The 16327-nt window shown below is 46.3% G+C and overlaps 1 protein-coding gene and 1 long non-coding RNA gene across 11 annotated transcripts in view; one reads left to right on the top strand and one right to left on the bottom strand.

The window, feature by feature from the left end:
* The window catches only part of LOC142599245 (uncharacterized), an 830374-nt gene that overhangs the window by 613148 nt on the left and 200899 nt on the right, over positions 1 to 16327 (bottom strand). The gene's annotated exons all lie outside the window — the stretch shown is intronic.
* Positions 10692 to 16327, top strand: part of LOC142599160 (F-BAR domain only protein 2-like) — a 112859-nt gene continuing 107223 nt past the window's right edge. For 5 of the 10 annotated variants that reach the window (XM_075738907.1, XM_075738903.1, XM_075738905.1 and 2 more), the window contains exon 1: positions 10693 to 10892. In XM_075738907.1, the coding sequence (XP_075595022.1) occupies positions 10863 to 10892 (30 nt within the window). In that variant the 5' untranslated portion in view covers positions 10693 to 10862. Of the gene's footprint in view, positions 10893 to 12503; positions 12639 to 16327 lie in introns of all 10 variants that reach the window. The other 5 variants (XM_075738913.1, XM_075738911.1, XM_075738909.1 and 2 more) reach the window with 4 other exon arrangements.

Below are 16327 nucleotides of genomic sequence, written 5' to 3'. Positions count from 1 at the left end.
TACCAGGCTGGGGAGTTTCCTTGTAATGTCCTTGACATGGGCCCCAGGGAGGCAGCAGACTTCTCTGAGAGGAGGGCCTGCCCTGCATATCGGGCCCTCTGTACCCTTCAGAAGGGAGTCCCCTACAACTATAACTCTCCTTTTCTTCTTTGTTGGGGTGGTCATGACCCGAGGCATGGGCCTTTTGGGCCTAGGTGCTACCTCCGGAGTAGCTTGACTGTCATCCATATCATCACTCGAGTAGCCTTCCACAGCCAGAGCCTCGTACCTGTTGCACAGGGATATGTGGGAAGGCGAGGTGGGTGAGGAGGAGAAGGTTCGCCTGCCACGCTGAGTGTGGACTTGTTTCCATTCACTCCCCTCTTTAAGACTGCTGCCTTCTGCCTGCTGCCTTCTGCCTGGCAAGGGGAGGATACAGGGTCCCCTTCACTTTGGCTTTGGTCTGTTAGCTGTCCCTCTTTCTGCATCATGGAGGGCAGAGCTTGGCTCCACCAGTCTATCTGCTCGAGGGTAGGAAGGCTTTACAGAGGGATCTGGACCGGCTGGATCCATGGGCCGAGGCCAACAGTATGAGGTTTAACAAGGCCAGGTGCCAGGTCCTGCACTTGGGTCACAACAACCCCATGCAAAGCTAGAGACTTGAGGAAGAGTGGCTGGAAAGCTGCCTGCTGGAAAAGGACCTAGGGGTGTTGGTTGACAGCCGGCTGAACATGAGCCAGCAGTGTGCCCAGGTGGCCAAGGCAGCCAACAACATCCTGGCTTCTATCAGGAATAGTGTGGCCAGCAGGAGTAAGGATGTGATTGTGCCCCTGTACTCAACTCTGGTGAGGCCGCACCTCAAGAACTGTGTACAGTTTTGGGCCCCTCAGTAGAAGAAGGACATTGAGGTGCTGGAGTGTGTCCAGAGAAGGGCAACGAAGCTGGTCAAGGGACTGGAGCAAAAATCTTACGAGGAGCAGCTGAGGGAACTGGGGTTGTTCAGCCTGGAGAAGAGGAGGCTGAGGGGAGACCTTATTGTTTTCTACGACTACCTGAAAGGAGGTTGTAGCGAGGTGGGGGTTGGTCTCTTCTCACAAGTAAGTAACGAAATGACAAGAGGAAACGGTCTCAAGCTCTGCCAGGGGAGGTTTAGATTGGATATTAGAAAGAATTTCTTCACCAAAAGAGTGGTCAGGTGTTGGAACAGTCTGCCCAGAGAGATGGTGGAGTCACCATCCCCAGAGGTGTTCAAAAAACACGTAGACGTGGCACTTCGGGGCATGATTTATTAGTGATGTGGTTTAGCCCCAGCTGGTAGCTAAGTGCCACGCGCTGCTCGCTCACCCCTCCCCCGGCGGGATGTGGAGGCGAAGGGAAAAACAACGGCACAGCCTCGAGGGTTGGGATAAGGGCAGTTTACTGGGACAGCAAGGGAGAGGGAAAACAATCAACAACAGTGCTGACAACAGATAGTAACAATGGGTGATAAGACAGAAGGATTTACCGACCCAACCCCTCCCGGAGCCATGCCGAACCCGCCCCTGCCCGACTAGCCCCCTTTTATGGTGAGCATGATGTCACATGGTATGGAATAGCCCCTGGCCAGCTTGGCTCACCTGTCCTGGCTCCTTGTGAAATTAACTCTATCCTTGCCAGAACCAGGACATTATCCAGCCCTTATTCCATACCATCTACGTCATGCCCAGATTATTTCACAGATATCATTCCCTTACTCTATGGGCCATTGCTCTAAAATGTCTGTCGAGTTCATTTAGTCCATGGTTTTGGGTTCCATCTGCCATTACAGTCTCTCAGGGCAGGAGCAATGGTGCGTGCAGCTGGATTGTTGCACGCTGCATCCGGAGTTTTCACAGCCGGTGTATCTGGTATGGTCCATGCTCACAGTCTGGATGTCAAAGATGTGATTTTTTGATAAAGTTTCTGGGCACCAGTTGAAGTCAGTTCTAGTTCCATCATCGTGGCACTTTGTTCAGTTTCAAAGTCCATCCTTCATTAGTTTTGGGTGATTCTTATGGTCATACCATTGATACAGTATATCGCTATTAATATCATGCAATTTAATTTATTGGCTATTTTCACCCAAAATCAGATCCCCTTGGGGTACACACCGGACTTCCCCATCTTTTCTCGTCACCCACCAAATGCACCCTGGTCCCTGAGCAAAAGCAATCCCGCAGATGGGCTTGCCTTTGCCTGAAGCAGGGATAACCCAAACTGTTTTAGCCAACATATTTTTCATGTGCACTACAGGAACTTTATCCCCTTTTACTGGGCATGGGAATTTTGACTGGGCAGGGCCACCTTGACTGGCAGATCCCCTAGTGTTAACTAACCAGGTGGCCTTTGCTAAATGCGTATCCCAGTGCTTGAGGGCCCCACCACCCATTGCCCTCAGGGTGGTTTTTAGCAGTCCATTGCACCTTTCAACTTTCCCAGAGGCTGGTGCATGGTAGGGGATGTGATACACCCACTCACTACCATGCTCTTTGGCCCAGGTGTCTATGAGGGTGTTCCGAAAATGAGTCCCGTTGTCTGACTCAATTCTCTCTGGGGTGCCATGTTGCCACAGGACTTGCTTTTCAAGACCCAGAATAGTGTTCCAGGCAGTGGCATGGGGCACAGGATATGTTTCCAGCCACCCAGTGGTTGCTTCCACCATTGTAAGAACGTAACGCTTGCCTTGGTGGGTTTGGGGGAGTGTGATGTAGTCGATTTGCCATGCTTCCCCATATTTATATTTCAACCATCGGCCTCCATACCACAGAGGCTTTACCCGCTTGGCTTGCTTGATTGCAGCGCATGTTTCACATTGATGGATGACCTGTGAGATGGCGTCCATGCTCAAATCCACCCCTCGATCACGGGCCCATCTATATGTCGCATTTCTTCCTTGATGACCTGAGGTGTCATGGGCCCACCGAGCTAGAAATAATTCACCCTTATGTTGCCAGTCCAAATCCACCTGAGCCACTTCAATCTTGGCAGCCTGATCCACCTGCTGGTTGTTCTGATGTTCCTCAGTGGTCAGACTCTTGGGTACGTGGGCATCTACGTGACGTACCTTTAGAACTAGCTTCTCTAGCCGGGCAGCAATATCTTGCCACAATGGGGCAGCCCAGATGGGTTTGCCTCTGCATTGCCAGTTGCTCCGCTTCCACTGCTGTAACCACCCCCACAGGGCATTGGCCACCATCCATGAGGCAGTGTAGAGGTACAGCGTTGGCCACTTTTCTCTTTCAGCAATGTCTAAAGCCAGCTGGATGGCTTTCACCTCTGCAAACTGGCTCGATTCACCTTCTCCTTCAGCAGCTTCTGCAACTCGCCGTGTAGGACTCCATACAGCTGCCTTCCACCTTCGATGCTTTCCCATGATGCGACAGGACCCATTAGTGAAGAGGGCATATGGCTTCTCATCTTCTGGTAGTTTATTATACAGTGGGGCTTCTTCAGCATGTGTCACCTCCTCCTCTGGCGACATTCTGAAATCCTTCCCTTCTGGCCAGTCTGTGATCACTTCCAGAATTCCTGGACGACTGGGGCTTCCTATTCTAGCCCGTTGTGTGATCAGCGCAACCCAATTACTCCACGTAGCATCGGTTGCATGATGTGTAGAAGGAGCCCTCTCTTTGAACATCCAACCCAGCACTGGCAGTCGGGGTGCCAAGAGGAGCTGTGCTTCAGTGCCAATCACCTCTGAAGCAGCTCGAACCCCTTCGTAGGCTGCCAATATCTCCTTTTCTGTTGGAGTGTAGTGGGCCTTGGATCCTCTGTATCCCCGACTCCAAAACCCCAGGGGTCGACCTCGAGTCTCCCCTGGTGCTTTCTGCCAGAGACTCCAGGTAGGGCCATTCTCCCCGGCTGCGGTGTACAGCACATTTTTTACATCTGGTCCTGCCCGGACTGGCCCAAGAGCTACGGCATGAACTATTTCTTGTTTAATTTGTTCAAAAGCTTGTCGTTGCTCAGGGCCCCATTTGAAATCATTCTTCTTCCGGGTTACATGGTAGAGAGGTCTTACTATCAGACTGTAATTCGGAATGTGCATTCTCCAGAAACCCACAACGCCTAAGAAGGCCTGCGTCTCCTTTTCGTTGGTCGGTGGGGACATGGCTGCTATTTTGTTGATCACATCCATAGGGATTTGACGCCGCCCATCATGCCACCTTATTCCTAAAAATTGGATTTCCTGCGCAGGCCCCTTCACCTTACTTTGTTTTATGGCAAAGCCAGCCTGCAGCAGGATTTGGATTATTTTCTTTCCTTTCTCAGAAACTTCCTCTGCTGAGTTGCCCCATACAATGATGTCATCAATGTATTGCAGGTGCTCTGGGGCTTCACTCTTTTCCAGTGCAGTCTGGATCAGTCCATGGCAAATGGTGGGGCTGTGTTTCCACCCCTGGGGCAGTCGATTCCAGGTGTACTGGACGCCCCTCCAAGTGAAGGCAAACTGTGGCCTGCACTCTGCTGCCAAAGGGATCGAGAAAAATGCATTAGCTATATCAATTGTGGCATACCACTTGGCTGCCTTTGACTCCAGTTCATGTTGAAGTTCCAGCATATCCGGCACGGCAGCACTCATGGGCGGTGTGACTTCATTCAGGCCACGATAGTCTACCGTCAGCCTCCACTCGCCATTGGACTTCCGCACTGGCCATATGGGACTGTTAAAGGGTGAGCGGGTTCTGCTGATCACTCCCTGACCCTCCAGTTGATGAATTAGCTTGTGGATGGGAACCAGGGAGTCTCTGTTGGTGCGGTATTGCCGCTGGTGCACAGTTGTAGTAGCAATCGGCACCTGTTGCTCTTCGACCCTCAGCAACCCTACAACAGAAGGGTCCTCTGAGAGACCGGGCAAACTAGACAATGGCTCAATTTCCTCCGCTTCTAAGGCAGCTATTCCAAAAGCCCACCTGTAACCCTTTGGGTCTTTGAAATACCCTTACCGGAGGTAGTCTATGCCCAGGATGCACGGAGCCTCTGGGGCAGTCACAATGGGGTGCTTTTGCCACTCATTCCCAGTTAGACTTACTTCAGCCTCCAACAGAGTCAACTGTTGGGATCCCCCCGTCACACCAGAAATAGATATTGGTTCCACCCCTTCATAGTTCGATGGCATTAGGGTACACTGTGCACCAGTGTCCACTAGGGCCTTGTACTCCTGTGGGTTCAATGTGCCAGGCCATTGGATCCACACAGTCCAATAAACCCTATTGTCCCTTTCCTCCACCTGGCTTGAGGCAGGGCCCCTCTAATCCTGCCCGTCATAGTCACTACTCACCTCTTGCAAAAAGGACTTAGAAGTCCCTTCAAGAGGATCATAAGTGCGATCAGGCCTTTCATTTGGTCTGGGGGGCTGCCCGGTGGAAACTGGAGCAGCATTCTTTCTGGAAGAGTCCCTTTGTACAGCTGTCTTGCCTTGCAGATCACGTACTCGTGCCCGCAGGGTTGAGGTGGGCTTCCCATCCCATTTCCTCATGTCTTCTCCGTGGTCACGCAGGAAAAACCACAGGATACCTCGTGGTGTGTATGCTCTATATCCCCTCTCTGGAGCAGAAAAACACTTACTCATAACAGCTGAAATGCGGGTCTGTACAGGTGGGGAGTAAGATATATCCTCTTTGAGTTGCCGGATGTCCTGGGACAGTTTCTCCACAGCCGAGACAAGAGAGGAAGAAAGGCTCTCTTCATACTGCCGGAGTCGGCCAGCCACTTCATCCACCGTGGGTGCCTCTTCACTTTTCCAGTCGATTACTGCCAGTGAGTTGGCGTACAATGATGGTGCACTTCGCACAAATTTTCGCCACATGGGTCGGGTACACTGGACTTAGTCAGGGTCTGTGGGTAACTGTGCATTGTCCGGATCATAATAAACCATCTCCCACAAGGCTAATTCCCTCAGATATTGAATGCCTCTCTCCATAGTGGTTCACTTGCCTGGCCGACATACATCTTCGCTGAAAGGATACCTTTCCCTCCCACTTGACAGGAGTCGCCTCCAGAGGCTGAGGCCCTGTGCCTTCTTCCCAATTGCTTTGTCAATGCCCCCTTCCCTAGACAAGGATCCCAGCTGCTTGGCCTCCCTGCCCTCGTGTTCCAGGCTACTGGCCCCGTTATCCCAGCAGCGGAGCAGCCAGGTAATAATGTGCTCCCCTGGAAGGCAGCTGAAATCTTTCCACATATCTCGCAGCTCTCTCAGGGACAGGGATCGAGTGATCACTTCTGATTCTGGCTCTTCTTCTTGTTCTCGTGATGGTCCCGGTTCATCATCATCTTTCACTAAGCGAACCGATTTCCTTGTGTATTTCTTTTTGTGTATAGGGGCGACTGATACTGGTATGGGTTGATCTTTTGTCTTGGCTACAGTGCCTGTTGCGGGGGTTTGGGTAGCTGCAGTGCCTGTTGCGGGGGCCTGGGCAGCTGCAGTGCCTGTGGGTCCGCTCTCTCCCTCTGGATGGTGCTGTCGACTATCAAGCAGTGTTTGATAGATTGTGGCCAGGGCCCAGCACAGCACAGTAAGTTGTGTCTCCTTAGAATCCCCACAGCATTTTCCTTTCAAATATTCTACCATTTTATCAGGGTCTTGCAGTTGTTTGGGAGTGAAGCTCCAAACCATTGGGGGTGAAAGGGTCTCTAGATACCCGCCCATACTCTCCCACATGCCATGCCAGCCCTGACCATTCAGCCTTGGGGAAGATCCCTGGGTGGTACTCTTGAAAAGATTTTTGCTAACCCTGAACAGGAGTGGGAAAGCATTCAGGAGACCTAGCAATAGGAATATACTGGCCTGAACATTCCAAGGGTATTCAAAATACTCAAAAATTGTTGTAACCAACCAAAAGGGAAAAGGGGAGGTGAAAGAGTGGGAGAAGGTATCCCCCCCATCTTCCCCATAGATTGGGTCCAATTATTAATCAATTCTGAAAGATATTGACCGAGGTACGGGCCTGACCGAAATGCTACATACACATACCAGCTCAGACTCATGACTGTCAATGATATCTTATCATAAGTCATTATCACACAATACAACAACATGAGAACACGAACCCCTCTCCCAGAGGTGATAAACAGCACCGCAGGGATTGCATAGAGTAAACACAGATTTACAAACCAGAACCATGTGACCAAAGAGAACATCATTATGACCAGTGACTGTTTCAATAACATTATAAATGCTTATAACAACTTTGTTTTAACACACTTGGGTCAGACTTGTCGTTATCACAACCCCTCGAGCCCCACGTTGGGTGCCAAAAAGGACTGACGTGGTTTAGGCCCAGCCGGTAGCTAAGTGCCACGCGCCCCTCGCTCACCCCTCCCCCGGCGGGATGGGGAGGAGAATGGAAAAACAAAGGCAAAACCTCGAGGGTTGGGATAAGGGCAGTTTACTGGGACAGCAAGGGAGAGGGAAAACAATCAACAACAGTACTGATAACAGATATTCACAATGGGTGATAACAGAGAACGATTTACCGATCCGACGACCAACCAACCGGACGCTTGACCCGTCCCGGAGCCACGCGGAACCCGCCCCTGCCCGACTAGCCCCCTTTTATGGTGAGCATGATGTCACATGGTATGGAATAGCCCCCTGGCCAGCTTGGCTCACCTGTCCTGGCTCCTTGGGAAATTAACTCTATCCTTGCCAGAACCAGGACAATTAGGCATGGTGGTGTTGGGTTGATGGTTGGACTTGATGATCTTAGAGGTCTTTTCCAACCTTAAAGATTCTATGATTCTATAGAAACTTTTCTTGTTGTCCTTGACATCCCTGGCCAGATTTAATTCTAGCAGGGCTTTGGCTTTCCTAACCTGATCCCTGGCTGCTCGGACAGTTTCTCTGTATTCCTCCCAGGCTACCTGCCCTTGCTTCCACCCTCTGAAGGCTTCCTTTTTTTGTTTGACTTTGCCCAGGAGCTCCTTGTCCATCCATGGGGGCCTCTTGGCATTTTTGCCTGACTTCCTCTTGGTTGGGATACATCGCTCCTGAGCTTGGAGGAGGTGACCCTTGAATATTAGCCAGCTCTCTTGGGCCCCTCTTCCCTCCAGGGCTCTGTCCCACGGTACTCTACCAAGCAGATCCCTGAAGAGGCCAAAGTCTGCTCTCCTGAAGTCCAGGGTAGTGAGCTTGCTGTGTGGCCTCCTCACTGCCCTGAGGATCCTGAATTCCACCATTTCATGGTCACTGCAGCCAAGGCTGCCCTTGAGTTTGACATCCCCTACCAGCCCCTCCTTGTTGGTGAGAACAAGGTCCAGCATGGCACCTCTCCTCGTTGGTGGAGGATTTGATGGATGGACCACTCAGTGGATAAGGAATTGGCTGGATGGTCGTATTCAAAGAGTTGTGGTCAACGGCTCAATGTCCAAGTGGAGAACAGTGACGAGTGGCATTCCTCAGGGGTCAGTATTGGGACTGGCACTGTTCAACATCTTTGTCGGCGACACGGACAGTGGGATCGAGTGCACCCTCAGCAAGTTTGCCGACGACACCAAACTGTGTGGTGGGGTCGACACGCTGGAGGGAAGGGATGCCATCCAGAGGGACCTTGACAGGCTGGAGAGGTGGGCCCATGCAAACCGCATGAAGTTCAACAAGGCCAAGTGCAAGGTCCTGCACGTGGGTCGGCGCAATCCCAAGCACGACTATAGGCTGGGCGGACAATGGATTGAGACTACCCTGAGGAAAAGGACTTGGGGGTATTGATTGATGAGAAGCTCAACGTGAGCCGGCAGTGTGCACTTGCAGCCCAGAAAGCCAACCGTGTCCTGGGCTGCATCAAAAGAAGTGTGACCAGCAGGTCGAGGGAGGTGATTCTGCCCCTCTACTCTGCTCTTGTGAGACCCCCACCTGGAGTACTGCATCCAGCTCTGGGGGCCCCAGTACATGAAAGACATTGAGCTGTTGGAGCGAGTCCGGAGGAGGGCCACGAAGCTGATCAGAGGGCTGGAGCACCTCTCCTATGAGGACAGGCTGAGAGAGTTGGGGTTGTTCAGCCTGGAGAAAAAGAAGGCTCCAGGGAGACCTTATAGCAGCCTTCCAGTACCTGAAGGGGGCCTACAGGAAATCTGGAGAGGGACTGTTTGTCAGGGAGTGTAGTGACAGGACAAGGGGTAATGGGTTTAAGCTGAAGGAGGGTCTATTTAGATGAGATGTTGGGAAGAAATTCTTCCCTGTGAGGGTGGTGAGGCACTGGAACAGGTTGCCCAGAGAGGCTGTGGAGGCCCCCTCCCTGGAAGTGTTTAAGGCCAGGTTGGATGGGGCTTTGGGCACCCTGTTCTAGTGGAGGGTGTCCCTGCCCACATCAGGGGGGTTGGAACTAGATGATCTTTGAGGTTCCTTCCAACCCAAACCATTCCATGATTCTATGATTCTATATTGTTCATCTTCCATGAATGTATCTTTGGTGAAGGTAGTTGAAATTTCATAATGCATAATGAGTCATGCTGACATATTGATATAAATAATACTGATTTGGCTATCTTAAGTTTTCCTTAACATTTTTTTTTTGCCTAATGATATTCTATAGTTCTGTAAACTTTTGAACTACATTTTACCTAACCATTTGGCTTTAAATCTTTAATCAACATAAATTTGACATAAGTTGAATTCATCAGGTTCTTAGGGATGACTTGAATTTTCTGCTATATGGCATACCTAATATCTTACAGCACGAAGGGCAAAGGACATCAGTGTTAAGATGGGGGTAGGGGACATTCTCAAAGCAGAACTCATAGAGTTTCCCTGAAGAGAAACCCAGCATAGAATATCAGCTTCTTACTTTTTTGTATCTTGGATAAAGCTTTGTGTTGATAATCATAGATAAAGTTTGGATAAAGCATTTAACCACTTGTGTGCCTAGCACTGTGGGCTGCAGCCCCTCACATCATTGCTTAGACCTGGTCCTTTATTTTTAGTCAATAATGAAAAGCTAACTGCTGTCTTGAACAATGAATCATCTCATTAAGGTAGAATAGGAACTCTGGGTTCCAGAAAGACACCAGTGGTTCTGACTCTGCCATGAAGAATATCTAAAGATATTCTTACTGAAAAGCAGCAGTCTAAGTACAGACTGGCCCAGACAGCAATTCAGTGCATCTGTATTTTGGTCCAGCAATCAACATGGTCCCAACTGGCTTATAATCTACATCAAGCAAAAGAAGGGTCTGGTAAACTGAACTATCATTGACGAAGATAAAGGTTTGAAGTAAACAGTTTCTCCAGACTCTTGACTTTAGGCAAAGTGTATCGTTTTTAGGAGCTTGTCACTGAAAACTGTGAGTGGAGGTACTGGAGAGGGTAAGCTACACTTTGTTAATAAAGTGCCTAGTAGTCATCAAATGCCTTGAAGGATCTTATTCTATGTGGCTGGAAAGATGCTTGGTTATGAAGCCACTTTAAACAGCATGAATCTATTCTCCTGGGTGTCATATAATTTGTATGCATTCCAGTCTTTAGTATAGTCACTCCTTAGTGGTTACTGCATATTTTTGAGAGGATTTTACTCAAGATTTCTGAGTCTGCCTTCTGCAAGTATATTCATAGTTCTACAGAGATCAGGGTTTTTTCACTTCTGAGTACTTCTCAGCTGCGGTGGGGCCAGCGCTCTAGACATGCGCGCCGCTCGTCTACCCGGGGAGGCGGGCATGCGACGCGCTTGTGCAGGATCTGCGGCGCCCGGCAGCAGCTGGGCACATGCGCGAGGTCGGGGGTGGTGAAGCTGTGTTGCGTCGTAACGGGAAGGGTGGCGCGTCGTGACGGCCGTCGTTCCCTTCCTTCCTTCGTTCGTTTCTTCCATTGTGTCTCGGCGGCTGAGGCGGCCGGGGCCGAGCTTGGGCTTGCTGAGGGCCGCGGCGGCGGGGTGATGATGGCGTATTTCGTGGAGAACTTCTGGGTAGGGAAGTGCCGCGGGCCGGTTCCTCCGTGTCGCGAGTGGGACGGGACGGGTAGGGCGCGGTGCGGTGCAGTGCGGCTGGCGTACTCTCCGCGGGAGCAGCTTCGACTCTTACGCCGCCCTGAGGACTGGGCTTGGGCCTTGCCGCGGGGAGCGCGGTGGTGGGATGGTGGCTGCCGTCCTATCCGCAGCATTCTGCCTCCTGCGACGGCCTTCAGTGCCTGCCTCGTCTCTGCTGGGCCTGTGGGGGAAGTGCCCTGCCCCGCGCAGTGCTTGGTGGCCTGTTAGGGAGAAACGATGCGGGAGAGGGTTTGCTGAGCCAAGGGATATGTAGATACGAGCGGGAGACCCTTTCCTAGAGGGTCTTACTCTTGCAGTCATTGGGTGCGTATTAGAGGCTTCTACTGCAGTCTGATCGCTCTTCGTTAAGCCTCCCATACAATGCAGTTGTTTGGGGGAATGGCACTAACTGTAGCGATTTACAGTTGTATCATGCAAAAGCAAAACTGTGTCTCGGAACTTTATGCTTTTGTACCAACTCATTTCTATCTGCATGATAGAAGGTACAGCCTGAACAGCAGCTAGCTAGAGAAACAACACACTTTCCAGTCTGTTTTAGAAACACAATTTGTCAGTCATCTCTGTGCAGATATTTATAGTTGGGTAGTTATACATGGAGAAAAACTTAAAATCTGGATTTGGATTATTGAGCCTTGCATGAAATGGAACTTGTTTTCATTGTGACTGTAGCTGGTGTGAAACATTAAAGTAAATGTTCTTGTAAGTTATTTCCGTTATACATAGCTAGGTTTTGTCACTTTGAGTACGCTCATACTGGTACAGTAGAATAAAAAGTACTTGTTATCATTGACTTACTGTTTTCTTAGCACTACTAAGTGTTGCATAAGCTTTGACATAAGTTTGATTTTTTAAACTGACTGGTGCAGGCGATACTCCTGTTAATTGTGAGTCTATTAAAGCATTTCAGGTCAACCAAAATAAGCTACTTCTAAGCCAGTCAGTATACATTTGTTAATTGTTTTAAATTAATTTGATTCAACTATTGGAAGTTCTATGGATAGCTGAAACTGGTCTCTCTGTAATGCTGTGCATGCTAAGTCTGGAAGTTCTGGGATATAAAAATGTGTGTTTAAACTGTTTTTGATGAATTATTTTTATTTTATCTTTTTAATTGCTGGTGTTACCTGTAGATTTTTGAGAATGGCTGTGAGGAAGGTTCCTTTCTTTTCAAGTTCTTTTGTAACATATTAGGGCTGGCTGTGTCCAGGCTTAATTATCTTAGCTTTGTGAAGAGGCTTGCTCTAATAAGCGTAAGACACATTCTCATATGCACTTATGTCATATGAGTGATAGTGAGAATTGTCAAGCTTCCACTTGGAGTTCCATTCACATGTTTACAAAGTGCTACTCTTCTGCTTGGCATACAGTTGGATGCTCAGTTTCAAGAAAGCTGTTGTGCAATATTTGCTCAGTCTCCTCCCTCTGTGTGTGCATTTAGCATGAGTTGGCAACTTTTCATCTTTTTGTTCAAAAAATATTTTTAATTATCTAGATATAGATAAAAATATCTGTTCTTCTTCATGTGCATAGAGCTTCTCTGGAGCTGATCTTTATTTAATTTATTGAAGCTGGAAGAAGAAAATTGAAATTGCCAGGTAGCTTTTGTCTTCAAACTCCTCAAAACTTTCAGAACTGAAGAAGATAGGTGACCAGTGTAAACATCAGGTGACTACTTTTTTGATTTTTTTTTTTTTATGCTCTCAGTTTTATATAGCTCTTTCAGACGCTTGGTAATTGAAAATTACTGTTAGCTAGCTTTTAAAAATATAACACCATAATATTAATCAGAGGAATATTTTCATGTATACAGACTTCATTATGTAATTACCTAGGTGGAAAGTATGAATGCACGTTACTTATTTGAAACTGCAGTAAGCAGCAACAGTTTAAACAAAATGACAGTAATGTTTATCAGAGCATCTAAAATGAGTTTAAATTTACCTGGAGTTAGGCGAATGAAAAGAAGTTGACAGTACAAATGGACAAGCCATAATGACTAGTATATGTCTCTCTCTAAGTTTGTGGGTAAAGAGAAGATTGGTTAATATTTGGAACATTAATTTTAGAATTACAGGAACGTACACTCAGTTTCTGTTGTTCTGTTGCACTAAAACTTTGTACGTTAATTATTAAATAGGGTATCTTTTAAGCAGCATAAATCACATCTTGTAGTTGTTGAAAAATTGTACCTAGTTTCAGCAAATACTTTATTTCACCTATATGAGGGAGTTGTGCGCTCTTCCCTCCCCAATTAATGGATTGTCGACAGTTATTATTTGGCATACTGGGGTAACTCTGGAACAACTCTGGGGATTTTCTTGATACAGACAAAAATTTTCTACCAAAAAGAGATAAATCATAATGGCAAAGAAGTCCATTAGGATTCTTGCATGCAAAATCTGTTAGCCGGGGTGTGGGTTTTTTCATCCTCCTATCTGACAGAATAGTATGGGTAGTAGTTTTAGGTGTAAAACTAGCTGTAGGACAGCTTTTCTGGAGCTGACCAAAACAAGAGGCAAAAGGATACAAATTGTTCAATTCTCACCCCCAAAATTGAAGCAAGTGACTCTTTCCCACATTCATTCTTTTCTAGACATTTATCTAACAAGAGGGGTGGGATTTTTTTGGTCATATTTTGTTGATATATCATTTTTGCCGTAGGCAGTTGTAAGGTTTAACTAGGGTTTAGAAACTTAATTTGGAGATTATCCAATTTTCATTTTATGACAATTTGAAGTAAATTAGGGATCTAAACTTTTTATGGTTAAAAAGAAATCCTATAGTTAAATTGGAGTACCACTTTCAAATGTTGCAGTTTGAATATTTGTCTGCCTGTTTCCTGGAGAATAAGTTGTAGGCTTGGTAGGCTATCTTAAAAAGAGGACTAAGAAGATTATGACTTAAATTATTTATAATCAAAAGTATAGTTTTTCTCAGTCTGTTCCATTTCTTCAGTGTAATGTGGTGATATAGTCATGTTTAAAGGGTTGAATAGGAGTGAAGGATGATTGTGCATGCTTAACCACTGCTAATGCATGTTATAAAAGCATATGTTGAAATGATGGTAATTCACTTATTTTCAAATGTTTCTTTACTTGCTGAACTTGGCGGGGGGGGAATCAAACTTTGAACTTCTCTCAAGCTTCTGAAGTTTGACCAAAATCAATATGTGTTTGAGAACTATGTGTGCCTTTTGTTGTCTCATCTGCTCTGTTTTTCTGTGAAAACAGTGTTTGCAGCTGTCCTCTTCTTGCTTCTTACACTAGCTCAAGTAGTATGTATCTGACCAGTCATGGGAAATTTGGAATTGCCTTAATAGTTGAGAAACACTTTTTTACATTGAGTAAAAAGAAGGTGCTAAAATAGGGCATTAGCTTTTTACACTAGTAGATGTTAATGTTGAATGGTTTTGGTCCAAAGTAGACAGAGCTTCCGCTTATATAATTTGATTAGAAACATAGGAAATGAATACTGCTACAGATTGCCCAAAAATTTCTGGCTATTTTACCAAACATAAGTTTTAAATTCAGAATCATCTTTTATATGCAACACAAACTTATTCTTAAAAGTTTTCAGTCTATTAAGTAGTTTAGCAAAACAGCGTTCCTGTAATCTGTTTTCTGTTATGTACAAGTCATGAAAATGCTGAATTCTGACTTCACAATTGCTGACAGGGTTACTGTCATTTCCATGAGAAAATCATTGCAGTTAGTTCTTGATGAAAGGATATGGAAGGACTGTCTGGCCTCTTTTTCCATGACTCTTAATTTATTTTGTATGTGAAGTTGGTCAGTAATGCCTCATTGTAGGCTTAAGTGAAGTGTTTACTTGTATTTGAAGTCTTGTTTCCTCTTATGGCTTGCTGTTAGGAGACATCTATACTATACAGAAGAGCTCTCTTATGGCAGTGTAAAATGGGAAACCTCAACAAGAACACTAGCTTCTGAAGAGAGTTTTGTTAGTTCTAGGGGAAAAAGGAGAAAACTGCTAATGAACTTCAAAGTAATTAAATGGAGCCTATATGAGAGGGAACTGCTTACATTTTGCATCCTCGTGCATAATTTTACAGTTGTTTTCTGTTGAGTAATGATGGCATCATCCTCAACAGATGGTGTTTTACCCCTGAAATGACATTCAGAATGGTATTTCAAACTGATGTGGAAGTCTGTTGCATATAACCTGTTGCATATAATTATAAAAGAGATTTCTCTTTCTTCAAGATCCAACTTCTAGAAGAATCTGCATCTGACTTCTCTGTCATAGCAGTGGATGATAATTGCTTCTGAATGGGAGTGGAAGGTCTCATCTCTACTATCTGCCGTGTTTACTGTTATGAAAATTTCAGAACTGGCCTGTGCCAACCGAGGAGAGAGACTAGGACGCAAAGTATAGAATTACAAGAGAGTAATTCATTATTCATGCACATGAGGTGTCCCATTCAAACTGGGGCACCCTGCATGCAGTTTTACACATGGTTCTTATACCTTTCAGGTACAACATGATTTGACCAACCACTACTTAACACATGCTACTGTTTTGCAAAGCAACTATAATTCTATGGTGTCATCGTCCATCTGATGACATTTCTTGAACTAGATGTCCCTGAAGTTGGTCATGCTACAGTTCCTTATCTCCGATGCCGGATAAGGGGAGGGTTTCACAAAGGTGTTGGAGGGGCTGGGATGCTGGTGTGATCTGGGTAGTCCTGGGGTATCCTTTCCTCTTCAGGGTGGGGGCTGTCATCCTTTTCCTTGCAATGAGCTGAAGTCCTTTAGTCATGCTTAGTTAACCATGACTGTGCAGTATACAATGTAAACTAAATATATCTTAAGAAAGTTCATACAATTTCATACTATAAATACTAATTGATACAATGGTTAGGGAATGAGATTTTACTAACATTATTTATTTTTAAGTAGACTGGTACTGGGGTTTTTGTGATCCCAGATATTACTGTTGCCATCAGGAAGGAGCAGGTAAAAACATGTAATGAAGAAAAATTGGTTGGACATACATTTTCCATGTACAGCATTTTATACAATGTGTATGGGGAGGGGTAGTGTTGAGGAAAAACAACCAAAACACAAATAAACAGTGTTGATAGTTGATGTGCACATAGATGATACACGCTTGTTTTTTGTAAATTGAACTATCTTTTTCCTCTTAGCTGCAGCATGCATCTCTATCCTAGAGAGTCTTAACTCTGCTCAGTGTATGAATTTTGAGCTACTTTTCATGAAAATAACTACTAAATGAAGTAGTTATGGATAGGCCATATAGCTTTTCCTCAGCAGAAAAATGTATGCTATCTGCACTGAGATACCATACTTTGACATAGGTATACATGTCTCCAA

The sequence above is a fragment of the Balearica regulorum genome, chromosome W (genome assembly GCF_011004875.1).
Source record: "Balearica regulorum gibbericeps isolate bBalReg1 chromosome W, bBalReg1.pri, whole genome shotgun sequence".
NCBI lineage: Eukaryota > Metazoa > Chordata > Aves > Gruiformes > Gruidae > Balearica > Balearica regulorum.
The sequence above is the reverse complement of the archived record's forward strand: the minus strand, read 5'-3'. Positions and strand labels throughout refer to the sequence as shown.